General features: G+C 36.2%; 1 protein-coding gene across 2 annotated transcripts in view; it reads left to right on the forward strand.

Moving 5' to 3' along the window:
• MIPOL1 (mirror-image polydactyly 1) overlaps positions 1–15037 on the forward strand; it is a 312949-nt gene that overhangs the window by 95074 nt on the left and 202838 nt on the right. For both annotated transcript variants that reach the window (XM_024982072.2, XM_024982074.2), the window contains one exon: positions 4997–5126. In XM_024982072.2, coding sequence (XP_024837840.1) covers positions 4997–5126 — 130 coding nt within the window. The remainder of the gene's footprint in view (positions 1–4996; positions 5127–15037) is intronic.

The following is a 15037-nucleotide window of genomic DNA, read 5'->3' on the forward strand; positions in this document are numbered from 1 at the left end:
TTCTCCAGGGGATCTTCCCAACCCAGGGATCGAACCCAGGTCTCCTGCATTGCAGGCAGATTCTCTACCAGCTGAGCCACAAGGAAAGCCCAATAATGTATTAAGTAAGTGTGCTATTTACCCCATTAAATTTTGATAAAGTAGAATTAAGCCACTGAAATAATGTTCTAATGTCACAGTAAGTTGGGAATTGCTGAGGCAAGCCACAAATATCAGGAAGCAAACTAAAGACAGGTGGGCATGAAAGAACTCTGATGGTCATAAGGCAACCAAGTATGTTAAGTAAGTCTATGCAGATGCTGAATATAAGAGTTAATATTTTGGAACTCTGGGGTTTTCATGTTGTCATTTAGTCACTAAGTCATGTCTGACTCTTGTGACCCCTTGGACTGCAGTCCGTCAGGCTCCTCTGTCCATGGGATTTCCCAGGCAAGCCTACTGGAGTGGGTTGCCATTTCCTTCTCCAAACTAAACGTTAAAAGCCCTTAATAGTCACAGCCTTACCTTTTCAATCAAGTGTTATTGTATATAAAGTAGAACACAGCTTACATTAAATGTCACTTTATAAAGATCTCATCACATTATACAGAAGTGATAGAAGCCTGTTGCATTAAAAATTTAGTAAATAGTGCTTTGGGACTTTCCAGGTGGAGCTAAGTAGTAAAGAACCCACCTGCCACTGCAGGAGACAAAAGAGGTTCAATCCTTGCATCAGGAAGATCTCCTGGAGGGGAGGGCATGGCAGCCTGCTTCAGTATTCTTGGCTGGAGAATCCCAGGGACTGAGGAGCCTGACGGGCTACAGTCCACAGGGTGGCAAAGAGTTGGAGACGACTGAAATGACTTCACACGCACACAAATTGTGTTTTGACCTTTTGATATGCCAGAATATTACAGGGCAATAAAACATACATGTTAATCGGTACCTAGGTCACTGTTTAGCATCGTTTTATTCATCTTATCTGACCCACAAATTAGAAGTATTTTATAATGTAAAAATTAAAAAATAGAGTATCATATTTTGTACAAATGTGATTTTATAGTATATTGTATAATATAGAATGTGTTCTGAATAAAATCTTAATCAATTCCCATTTGTACTTTTTCTATATCAATGAAAAAGCCAAAAAAGTAAGAAATTTTGAAATGATTATAGATAGCAATGATCCAAATTAATCAAAATTGCATTTTTAATGTGTCTAGAAATGAAGCTAAATTGTGAGACTGTGGGTTGAAGGTGATGATGGTAGTGGTGGCATGGATATAATGTTTGTTGAGAATCCATTTTATATGACCAAGAGCTTTTATATATCATCTCATTTCATTTTCCCTAATAACCATAAAATGATGATATTCTATTCATTTTATACATCTGAACTGTGACTAAAATAATTTAAGAAATACAAAAAAAGCCACGTTGCCTAACTTTATAGTGGTAACACCTTGGATCTGAATCAAAGCCCATATTCTTCATAATATCTCATATTGTTTTCTCTAATCCCTTTCTAGGATTGTATACAACTAATTGGAGATTGTATACAGCTAACCAGAAATTATATACAACTAACAGGGGGAAATAAAATTCACTATTGTGTACTATATTATAGGCAAAAGTTTTTTTCAAAATAGCGTGATGAATTGATGCATACAAGCAGAATAGTATGGCCACAAACAAGCAGTTAACAGAAATGATATAGACTTAAAAACTATATGAAAATTATACTCAAAAGTAGTAGATCTTCCAAAAGCTATGTTTATAGCAAGAATTTCTTAACTTTATCTAAACTGTTGTTTAAAAGCATTTAATTTTATGCATGTGGATATCCAGTTGTTCTAGCACAATTTGTTATGTAGTTTGCTTATCCATTCATCTGTTACTAGAAGTCTGAGGTGTTTCTGAGTTTTTACTATTATAAATAAAGATGCCGTGAATATTTGTGTTTAAGTCTTTGCGTGGACATAATCTTTAATTTTTGGGGGGTAAATACTTTTGAATGGAGTAGCTGAATTTTCTCTAATGACTGAACATGTTGAACACCTTTTCTTGTGCTTATTACCATCAGTATATCTGATAAAAAGTCTTCAAGTTTTTTTTCCTAATTTTGTTTCTTTTCCTTGTTATTGAACTTTGACAGTTTTTAAAATTACATTCTAGATGCAAGTCTTTTATCATATACATACTTTGCAGTTATTTTCTTCCAGTCTGTGGCTTCTCTCTTTTTTTTTCCTTATCAGCATCTTTGAAGATTGGAAATTCTTAATTGAATTAAATTGCATTTTTTTTTAGATTTCACATATAAAGGATAAGGTATAGGTTTAATGTGCTAGTTATATTTTTATAACATACATTAAAATGACATATAACTATTAAAAATGTATTTCACATCCTATATTTTGTGAACTACTGACCTAGAAGAAATATAATGGTAGAGGATGCAGGAAGGTAGGCTAGAACTAGACTCCAGTTTTCCTTAAATGTTGGACTAAGACTCCCCGTCCCCCTTGGAATCGATGTGGCAGCAGGAAGAAGAGTAACCGGTTTTCCTCAGAGTTTTATGAAGATTATCTTTTGATAGATGGAGGGGTACCTTAGTGAAGTCACCTGTCCTATTTTTCTCTCCTTGAAAATTTGATACGTGCTTAAGTTTTTGTTATGAATTGAATCAGTTTTCTTTCTCTTTTCTGTTGCCCTTGCCTTATTTCGGGATTTCATTATTTCTCACCTGGACTCATAAAATCTAATGTTGGATTAAGGGGCATGTACAATCCAACAGCTTTTCTCTGATTGCTGTTTCAGATACTCTGAATGCTAATCTCTGGGTTTTCCCTCTAAAACACAGATCTGATCAATTTGTGCCTATTTTTCTAGAAGTCATTTCTCTAGGGTGGCATATTTACTTCTGGGTAGCTTTAAGTTCCAGGAGTTGGTGATGGACAGGGAGGCCTGGCGTGCTGCGATTCATGGGGTCACAAAGAGTCGGACACGACTGAGCGACTGAACTGAACTGAACTGAGCTTTAAGTTTCAGGGAAAGGGTTATTCTTGTGGGTTATTGATGTGAATTCTTTCATAGATCACTCCTATGTCTCTTTACTGGAATCTGCTTCCACGTTGCCCCACCTATGAACAATTTCTCACCCAGAAGCCAGAATTCCTTTTTAAACATATATGTGAGTCTGTCATTTCCTTGCTCGTAAACCTCCATTGCTACCGTCATATTTTGTTGTTTAGTCTCTAAGTCATGTCCGATGCTTTGTAACAGATCTGAATTCCCTGCTATGACTTACAGTGTGATCCCCAAGAACTCTCACCCTCTCTCACTGTGCTCCAGTCATATTGATGTTGTTTCACCAATATTCTAGGGCCTTAGTCGCAGTTCTTCTTCAACTTCATCTACTTTCAAATATAAATATGGTTTTCTTCCTTTATTTGAATGTACTGAAATGTCACTTCTTTTCTGACCACTCTTTCTAAAATAGTCTGCTCTAATCCACATGTACCACATCACTCTCTTTTCTATATATTTTCCTTTAAAGCAATATGTCTCCATACCTACCTATCTAATTTTTGGTCTGTTTTTCTCACTATTGTCTGTTTTCCTGTAGTGGAATGTATACTGCAGGGTGATAAGGACTTCTAGGACCACTATATTCATATTCCTTAAAACTGGATTGATGACTGCCACAGGAACTATATAAATATTTGATGAATTAATTAATTTATTGAATATTTATCTTGCCTCAGGCTCAGCTTCTTAGAAATGGTTGTGCCTTTTGTTTTACCATTGCATGTTCCATTTTACACTCTATTATGGAAAAGATATAGTTGATTTTTTTCTCAGGGTTTCTTTTTTACCCCTTATATTTTAAGTAATATAAAAGTAACTATCTTGGTTAAAAGTATATTAATCTATGACAAATCTTGGTACAAAACTCAATATTCTGTGACCTAAAGGAATGTTTCAAATGTCTTTCCTAAGTTTATTTTGTGGTTTGACAGTATAAATAAATGTGCTTCAGTGATAAGTATTTGAGCCCCTTTCTAAAATTGCAGTGATATTTTAAGTTATGTAAGATTTCAAGTAGAAATTCAGCTTGAGAAATGACAATTTCAGATAACATATGAGCTCCTTCGATAGTGCTGCAGAAATTTAAATGAAGTCATTTGTATCGTAATCAATATAAATGGTGCCTCTGGAGATGTGCCGTGCGAAACTAGTGTGTACCCATGTCCTCACCTCTTTCCTCTTCTTTTATCATCTTACTGAGGTAACTACTGTCCTGAACTTGGTGTTTATCATTTTCATGTTCGTTTGAATATTTTTACTAATTGTGTCTATCCACAATAGTTAGATTTGCTTTATTTTGCAACTTCTTGTATTTTTCAGATTTTCATTTTTGAGATTTGTCCATTTGTCTATAGTTAATTCATTGTATGGAGAAGGAAATGGCAACCCTCATTTTAAACCCATTCATTTTAAATGCTGCATTGTATTCCACTTTTAATGCATAGAAATTTATTCCTGCTCCAATTATTCTACATTAGGTTATTTGTAAGTTTTTGTTATTATATAATGTTGAGATAAACATTTTTATACATGCTTCCTAAACATTTTTATACTTCTTTCCTTGCGTTCATGTGCAAGAATTTTTCATGTGCTTCATACCAAAGAGGAGATTAGCCAGGTTATAAACAAGGAACAGCTTCAGCATTGCCAAATTGCTCTTCAGATGGTTATAGAAATATATACGCCTATCTGCAATATAGTTGAGTGTTTCCGTTATTTCACAAGCTCAATATTTTTTATTATTTAATGTTTTAATTTTTTATTTTATGCGTATGAAATGGTATCTCACTTTTGCAGTAGCTTTAAAAGAATGTTTTCTCAAGTGGTTAATTGACGCTAATTCAGTTGAATAAAAGAATTTTTTTTTATTTTTGCTAAAAGTATGCTTTTACTTCTGTATTCTCTAATTTTGAATTATGTATTTTGGTAGCTCTGGTTGAAGAGGTGTATCTTGCACAGAAAGAACGTGATGAAGCTATTATGTCTCGACTGCAGTTAGCCAATGAGGAGAGAGATGAAGCAATTGCACGAGCCAAGCATATGGAAATGTCTCTAAAATTGTACGTATGCTTGTAAAACCACATATGACATCAGGAGCATTTATAAAGTGCATGAATTATGTGATGGTTACATGTTCAAAAATGTTATAATTACAGTGGTAAATTCCATATCCCCGGTCTTTCTCTAGGACTTTTGTCATGCTAGTAGCTTTCAGTCACTAAACGAAAAGCAGAGAGGGATGAAGAAAGGGAAACATTCAGTAAAGTGACTGTATTTCTTCACAGTGCTGTTGTTGATGCCCTTACTCTGCTTTCTTTTGTGACTCCTCTTTTCTTCCTCTCCTTCTTATTATCTCCTTCTTGATTTATTTCAGCTCTCTGGGGTTTTTTTTTACTGCTTTCTGCTTATTGTGCTCATTTATAGTCTCCAGTACTTTTTACTTCTTTCAGTTCTGAGTCTTAAACTTAATGACACCTGAAATAGGGTAGAGCCTGAGAATCTACATTTTTAGCAGGCAATCCAGGTGATTCTGATATAGATAAATACTGGACCACACTTAGAGAAACTTGGGTCAGGAAGATCCCCTGGAGAAGGGAATGGCTACCCATTCCAGTATTCTTGCCTGGAGAATCCTATGGACAGAGGAGCCTGTCAGGCCATAGTCCATAGGGTCACAAAGAGTCAGACACGACCTAGCAACTAACTTTCACTTTTTTAGAGAAACAGTGCACTGGAAAGAAGTACTTCAATTTTAATGTGCACTACAATCATGGGGGAATATTGTTAAAATGCAGATTCTTGATAGATAGGTCTGGAGCAGGGCCTGAGATTCTGCAACTTTGCCAAGCTCCCAGATCATGCAAATGATGCTAATCTAAGAAGTCCACTTTGGGTAGAAAGGCCCTAGAGCATCTATAGACTATAATAATCTAGTATTTTATGTTGATCCCTCCGTATATTTATTGAATGTTTCTTTTGCCCAGCGTTGTTCTAGACTCTCTGAGGGATCACAGTCAAATACTAATTAAAACATGGGGAAGTTCCCTAGCAGTCTGGTGGATAGGACTCTATGCTTCCACTGCAGGAGGCACATGGTTTGATCCCTGGTTGGTGATCTAAGATCCCACAAGCCACATGGTGTGGACGAAAAAGCCAAAAAGGTACAAAAAAAGTGGTGGTTTATTTGACAGCAAGCATTAAATAATTAATATTGCAGTGCTCAGGTTGTGACTAGATAGCATGATTTGGTTTTTGTTTATATTATTTTTTGTTTATGTTTTTTGAAGGCTCATTCAAAAAGTAGATAGACTCGTTATAAACATTAAATTCACTGTCAAATAAAGGAAAAAATATTAGGTAAATTCTACACTGCCTACTCCCAAAAAACTATCTTTATCAATAGGGAAACATTATTCCAAACATTTTTCTTTGCTTATATAAACTACTGTCTGGAAGGATAGATGGTTGATAATTGAATAGATGCTTGCAACATGCTAAGTTGCTAAAGTTGTATCCAACTCTTTGCAGCCCTATGGATTGTAGCCCGTCTGGCTTGCTGTCTGTGTAATTCTCCATGCAAGAATACTGGAGTGGGTTACCATTTCCTTCTTCAGAGGATCTTCCTGACCCAGGAATTGAACCTGTATCCCCTGTGTCTCCTGCATCACAGGCAGATTCTTTACCACTGAGCAACCAGGGAAGCCCAATAGAATTAATTTGATAAAAATTAGTTATTTTCTACTTTCTGTTTTACATGAGAGGCATTATATTATCAAGGTGAGGAGCATAGATTCCACACCCAGTTACCTGCCTTTGAATTTTCACTCTGCTTCCTAGCTGTACAACCATGGACAAACTATTCGGTTTCTGAAACTACAAAATGTGGAAGTAGTGGCTGTTTTTATATTGGTTGTTATGAGGACTAAATGATTTAATAAGTATTGAAAAGTACTTGTAGCGGTTCTGTATAAATATTACTTGAATTTAAGAATAATAATCAGTTGTGAAACTGAAGAAAATTTTGAACCTGAGGCACTATTTTCTCCCAGAGATTGAACCCAGGTCTTCTGCATTGCAGGCAGATTCTTTACCATCTGAGACACCACGGAAGCCCCATTTTCTCTCACTAAGATATATCAATTCCCTAAGGATCCTTTTAAATTTAAAAAAAGAGACTGAAAAACGTTCTCATAAATATTTCTTATGTAGTGTTTTAGTTAAACAATATTATTTGACTCAGCTATGAAATAATAATTTTAAACTCCTTTTTTTCTTTTTCTTTATGAATTCTACTTTCCAAAATTTTATAAAGTTACATTGGATACAATAGCCAAAGTGCTTCTCTGGGTTTAACCTTAATTTTCTAGTTTAAAGAATTAAGAATCATTGCTGGAACTTTTATCATATGTGGCATTTTTACACCTGAGTTCTTTTTTTATTTTATTTATTTTTCTCTTTATTTATTTTTATTATTATTATTATTTTTTTTTACTTTACAATATTGTGTTGGTTTTGCCATACATCAACATGCATCCTCCACAGGTGTACATGTGTTCCCCATCCTGAACCCCCCTCCCACCTCCCTCCCCATACCATCCCTCCAGGTCATCCCAGTGCACCAGCCCCAAGCCTCCTGTATCCTGCATCGAACCTGGACTGGCGATTCATTTCTTATATGATACTATACATGTTTTAATGCCATTCTCCCAAATCATCCCCCCCCCACTCCACAGAGTCCAAAAGACAGTTCTATACATCTGTGTCTCTTTTGCTGTCTCTCATACAGGGTTGTCGTTACCATCTTTTTAAATTCCATATATATGTGTTAGCATACTGTATTGGTGTTTTTCTTTCTGGCTTACTTCACTCTGTATAATAGGCTCCAGTTTCATCCACCTCATTAGAACTGATGCAAATGTATTCTTTTTAATGGCTGAGTAATACTCCATTTGTATATATACCATTCATCTGCTGATAGGCATCTAGGTTGCTTCCATGTCCTGGCTATTATAAACAGTGCTGCGATGAACATTGGGATACACGTGTCTCTTTCAATTCTGGTTTCCTCGGTGTGTATGCCCAGCAGTGGGATTGATGGGTCGTATGGCAGTTCTACGTCCAGTTTTTTAAGGAATCTCCACACTGTTCTCCATAGTGGCTGTACTAGTTTGCATTCGCACCAACAGTGTAAGAGGGTTCCCTTTACTCCACATCCTCTCCAGCATTTATTGCTTGTAGACTTGGATCGTAGCCATTGGCAGGAAATGGTACCTCATTGTGGTTTTGATTTGCATTTCTCTGATAATGAGTGGTGTTGAGCATCTTTTCATGTGTTTGTTAGCCATCTGTATGTCTTCTTTGGAGAAATGTCTATTTAGTTCTTTGGCCCATTTTTTGATTGGGTCATTTATTTTTCTGGAATTGAGGTGTAGGAGTTGCTTGTATATTTTTGAGATTAGTTGTTTATCAATTGCTTCATTTGCTATTATTTTCTCCCATTCTGAAGGCTGTCTTTTCACCTTGCTGATAGTTTCTTTTGTTGTGCAGAAGCTTTTAATTTTAATTAGATCCCATTTGTTTATTTTCGCTTTTATCCTGAGAACGTCATAGAACACCTGACTCTAGGGAACATTAAGCAATAGGAGCTCATCAAACGTACCTGCACTGAAACCAAGCACCACCCAAAGGCCAACAAGTTCCAGAGCAAGGCATACCACGCAAATTCTCCAGCAACACAGGAACACAACCCTGAGCTTCAATATACAGGCTGCCCAAAGTTACTCCAAATCCATTGACATCTCATAACTCGTTACTAGACACTTCATTGCACTCCAGAGAGAAGAAATCCAGCTCCACCCACCAGAACACCGACACAAACTTCCCTAACCAAGAAACCTTGACCGATACAACCCCACCCACAGCAAGGAAACTCCACCACCTGAGTTCTTTATTGTGGGAAATTCCTGGGTAACCAGATTTCATTTTCAAATAGTCTTTTAAGGAGGGGTTTATAAATACTTTATTCTAAACTTTAATATGCTCCAGACTGGCTGTTTATTATCCTTATATTCAAAGTGGTTATGAATAAAATTCTTTGCTCAAGTATTTTTCATTCTAAACATTGTAAAAAATGTTACTGACTTTTCTGACATCAAGTTTGTCTGAAAAGAAGTCTAGTGTCAATCATATTCCTTTTTTCCTCACTTAAAGGTAGTTTATTTTTTCCTGCCTGGATACCAGAAGGATTTTCCTTTATTCTTGAAGTAGAACAACTTAATCAGGATGTTTGTGTTGATTATTATGTAATAATATTTTTAGAATCACAGCATGCCTTTTCTTAAGATTATTTGATTCTTCCTTTATTTCAGGGAAATTTTAGATTTTTTAATTTTATTTTATTTTCGGTTTTCTTTTTTTTTAATTTTTTAATATAAATTTATTCATTTTAATTGGAGGCTAATTATTTTACAGTATTGTATTAGCTTTATTGGAGAAGGCAATGGCAACCCACTCCAGTACTCTTGCCTGGAAAATCCCATGGACAGAGGAGCCTGGTAGGCTTCAGTCCATGCGGTCGCGAAGTCAGACACGACTGAGTGACTTCCCTTTCACTTTTCACTTTCATGCATTGGAGAAGGAAATGGCAACCCACTCCAGTGTTCTTGCCTGGAGAATCCCAGGGATGGCAGAGCCTGGTGGGCTGCCGTCTATGGGGTCGCACAGAGTCGGACACGACTGAAGTGACTTAGCAGCAGCAGCAGCATTAGCTTTGTGGTTTTCTATTTTAGAGACTTTGGTTATTATTATAGGCACTTTGGTTCTCATCTATTATGAATTCAATAATTATTTTAATTTCTGTTTTTTTCCTGTGCATTCATTGTGACAGTCTCAAGCCTTTCCTATATGTTAGTACTTCCAGTTTTACAATCCCATCGCCTGTTCTTTCTACTTCATTTATTAAATATTTGTCTGTTTATTTATTCTCAATGTTTCCTCAGGCTTTCTTTTCTTTCTTTTTAAAATTATATCAGTTTCAGGTCTGTCCTTTAGTTTTCAGTTTTCCTCTTCATCTGCTCTTTTGTTTTGGCATCTTCTCTTTGAAATTTGTTTTATTGAATTCATGTTTTTATGCTTTTCTAGAATGCCAACCATTAATGGGTCAACTTCCTTCTTGGTCAGTGTTGTCTGTTATATTGTGATCTTTATCTCATCTGCATGATACTTGGTCATGTGTTTGTGGTAAATTCATAGTTGACTTGTCATTTCTCTTTTATCTTGCTCATACTTAAATCGTCAAGAACTTTTATCTGTTTTGATATGGTGCAAATGAATTTTCCTTGATAAATATTTCATATTATTTGACACCTGTTTGCCTTCTCCTCTGACTCTTGGCTAGGTGTTGCTTCTGGGCCACCTTTCTACATTTTGTTTGAGATCCTGTCCCCTGCTGTGGAGTTTTGTTTGGTGTCTTGCGCTGCACTGAGGGGTAACTCTGTCTCTTCTTGTGAATATCCTGATTCCATGGAGTAGTACTTTGGGGCTTTTATTTGTTACACCAGTGTAGTAAAAAGAAACAGGCAAACAAAATGGCCAGCCCTGGTGATTTTTGCTTCATCTATAAAGATTCTTAGTAATACAGAAAGATTTCTTAACTTTTCTTTGGGCTGTCTACTCAACCCATTGGTCTCTAAGGTTATTTCTAAGCTGTGTGGTATTAGTGAAAAATTCCTAGGATTTGGTAAGGTCACTGTCTTTTCTCAATACCTATTTTCATGTGTAAAAAGATAAGTTAGTTGAACCAGTTCAAAATCATTTTTCCACCCTCCACCTTGTCCTTACTTTAAAAAATTACTACATGATGTCCTGCTTCCTCTACAGTTTGATTAGTTTTTATCTTCTGTTCAAGTGGTATGTGATGGGGTAGATGGATTTGTGTTCAGATTTCACTCCACTGTCTTTGTTGCTGCTAAGTCGCTTCAGTCGTGTCCAACTCTGTGCGACCTCATAGACAGCAGCCCACCAGGCTCCCCCATCCCTGGGATTCTCCAGGCAAGAACACTGGAGTGGGTTGCCATTTCCTTCTCCAATGCATGAAAATGAAAAGTGAAAGTGAAGTTGCTCAGTCATGTCCGACTCTTATCGACTTTATGGACTGCAGCCCACCAGGCTCCTCCATCCATGGAATTTTCCAGACAAGAGTACTGGAGTGGGGTGCCATTGCCACTGTCTTTACTTGGACTTTTTTTATAATAAACTTTTCATTTTAGAATACTTTCAGATTTATAGAAAAGTTGTGAAGATAATGCAAAGTTTATATAACGCTCACCCAGTTTCTTTTATTGCTACCTTTTGTATTACTATGATATATATGTCACAGGAGAGAAATCAACATTGTTATAGAACTATTTACTATAGGCCATACGGGCTTCCCTGGTGGCTCAGAGGGTGAAGCGTTTGCCTGCAATGCAGGAGACCCGGGTTCAATTCCTGGGTCAGGAAGAGCCCCTGGAGAAGGAAATGGCAACCCACTCCAGTACCCTTGCCTGGAAAATCCCATGGACGGAGAAGCTTGGTAGGCTACAGTCCATGGAGTCACAAAGAGTCGGATACGACTGAGCGACTTCACTTCACTTCATACTTTATTCAGATTTCACTACTTTCTCTAATGTCCTTTTTATTTTCCATGATCCTATCCAGGATTCCATAGGCATTTAGTTACTGTGTCTCCATTGCCTACTCTGGTCTGTGACATTGTCTCAGACTTTCCTTGTTTTTGATGATGTGACAGTTTTTTGGAGTACTGGTCAGGTATTTTATAGAATGTTCCTCAATTTCAGTTTTTCTGAAGTTTTTCTCATGATTAGACTGATGTAATGGTTTTATGGGACAGATAGTACAGAAGTGAAATGCCATGTTTAATCACATCATTTCAAGATTATATTCTGTCAACGTGACTTTCAGCCGGGGATGTTAATTTTGGTCTCCCAGTCAAGGTAGTGCTTGCCGTGTTTCTTCACTGTAAAGTTACCCACATTCCTCTTTTATACTCTTTTATCCTCTTTTATACTTTTATTCCTCTTTTAACTCTTTGAAGCAGATCACTAAAGTGCAGCCTGTACTCAATGGTGGGGCTGGAGAGTGTGGGCTAGGAGGTTGAGTTTTTTTGGTTGTGCTGGGTCTTGTTGTGGTGTGCAGGTGTCTCTGGTTGTGGTGCATGGGCTTAGTTGCCCCGCAGCATGTGGGGTCTTAGTGCCATGACCAGGGATCCAGCCCTGCATTGGAAGGCAGATTCTTAACCACTGAACCACCAGGGAAGTCCTGGTTAATTCACTTTGCCTTTCTTAGTGGAGAATATCTATATAAATTATTTGTGATTCTTCAATATAGGAGATTTTTATCCCTCATTTATGTGTTTAGTTATGTCAGTATGGACTCATTGACATTCATTTAATACTTTGACTTGTAATCAAATTCTGTGTTATTCTGTTTCTTGGGGTGTTCCAGTTTTGACATTGGAAACTCTCTCAGGTGATTCCTGTATGCCTTTGGCTTGTTCTCATCCTTTTGGTTTTTGAACATTTTCTTACTTTCTAGCATTATAAAACATATAAAATGTTTTATGAAAGGGATGTGCCCACCCAGCAATGAATCAGAATTCTCATTGCTTACCATCCTTGCCAGCATTTGTAATTGTCCTGTTTGTTTGGTTAGGTTTCCTATTTTGGACATTTAGCCATTCTCTAATAACAGATGATACTGAGTTGGTAAATGTTTATTTACCAGCTGTGTATCTTCTTTGGTAAAGTGTCTGTTCAGATATTTGACCAGTTTTTGAAGTTGTATTGTTTTCTTTTGTTAATTTTAAGTGTTCTTCATGCATTCTGTATGTGAGTCCTTTTTCAGATAGGTGGTTTTCAAATATTTTCTTGCAGTCCATATTTTTGGTCTCTCAACAATGTGTTTAGCAGAATATAAGTTTAAATTTTGATAAAATCCAACTTATTGGTTTTTCTTTTATGTTTTGTACTTTTGGTATTGAATCTAAAACTCAGTGCCACATGTTAGGTCACACCAAATTTTCTCCTGTGTTTTCTTCTAGAATTTATAAATTTCATGTTTTACATGTAGGTCTGTAATTCATTTTTAATTGATTTTTGTGTAAGGTGGTACATGGTACATATAGTTATACATCAGGACATTTATTTATTCCAGCACCATTTGTGAAAAGCCTATCATTTCTCCACTAATTTCCTCTGCACCTGTGCCAAAAATCAATCGACTGTATTCATGTGGGTTAATTTCAGGACTTTCTTTTCTGTTCCATTGATCTGTGAGTCTGTCACTGTCATTGCCAGTACCACACACTCTTGATTGCTAAATCTTGAAATCAGATGGCATCCTTCTAAACCTTGCTCTTTTACTATAGAATTATTTTGACTATTCTGGTACATTTGCCTTTCCATATACCTTGCAGAATCAGTTTGATTTTATCTACAAAAACAGTTGTTGGGGCTGAATGTGTTTAAACATACTCTTCAAATAGATACCTTTTTTCTTATTTCAATAATGCAGCTATTAATACCTTTAGAACTCTTCTTTAGGGATTTGTAAGTATTATTAGCTTCAACTTATCAACCATTCATAGTATTACACTTCACATATAATTTATGACCATAAATCTTTTATGTAGATTGATCATCAGTTTTTTATATCATTTTTATTTGTGCATTGTTGATTTACAATGTTGTGTTAGTTTCAGGTGTACAGCAGAATGAATCTGTTATACATACACATATGTGCTCTGCTGTGCGTGCTCGATCATGTCCAACTCAGCGACCCCAGGGACTGTAGCCCACCAGACTCCTCTGTTTGTGAAATTTTCCAGGCAAGAATACTGGAGAGGGTTGCTGTTTCGTCCTCCAGGAGATCACCAATTTTAATCATGAATTTTGCTTATAAATAGATTTGAATGTTTTTTGAAATGAAATTTGCCTGACAAAGATTACAAATCAATTTTTTATGTAGCGTCACAACTCATTGAGGTAGGTGATATTCAAGCTTTATAGGTGAGCAAACTTAAGAGTGATCGCCTACCTGCCTAAGGAGTCATAGTAAGTCACATGTAGTAGATACCTCAGATCTCTTCAGGCAACTCAAACTCATCATATCCAAAAATGGAATTATTAATTTATTTTTAAAACCTGATTCTCCTTAATTCCCTCTGCCAATCATTGGCATAAGCACTCTCCCACATATCCAAACCAGAACTTCTTCCTCAGAATTCCCCTTAGATTGGTCTCTTAGTTTTGTTCATTCTATCTCTTTTTTTCCCTTGGAAATATGACTTGCTTTATGGACTAGGAGATAGTCAGTTCATTTTGTCTCTTTAAAAGATGGATCTAAATTGAACCTTCTTTAAATTTTTTAGCCTCTGTTGTCTATTTTCACTTGTATATATGTTTTGTTATAGTTTTTATTACAATACATGAAAATTAGGCTTCTTTGAGGTACAACCTTTTTCATTTTGTTCTAGGTAGAGTTCATATTGAGGGAAGAATGGGGAAGGGAGTAAAGGAAAACAGTCCTATCCTAAGCCTTCTCTTTTAGTTACTTAATCCATTCAATAAATACTTATTGAATATGTGCTAAGTGTCAGGTACACTGCTAGTTGCTGGGAACACAGCATTATGGTTTCAGTTAAGATCAGCATCAAGTAAATAATTACATAAATATTTAAAATAATTTCAAGTGATAAAGAATTGTTAGTTCCTAGGAAAAGTTTATAGACAGCTCCTGCTTTATTATACTCTAGGGTTTCAGGTAAGGGGATCAGGACAAATACATAAGAAGTAAGAACAACAGCAGCAACAAATAGCATGCCAGTACAGTTTTATGGTGCTGTGGAGGTTCCTTTCTAGTTAGCTGAGGTCTATGAACTCTGAACCTCAATAGTGCATTTTAGACTAAATCT

This window comes from Bos taurus, chromosome 21, assembly GCF_002263795.3.
Source record: "Bos taurus isolate L1 Dominette 01449 registration number 42190680 breed Hereford chromosome 21, ARS-UCD2.0, whole genome shotgun sequence".
NCBI lineage: Eukaryota > Metazoa > Chordata > Mammalia > Artiodactyla > Bovidae > Bos > Bos taurus.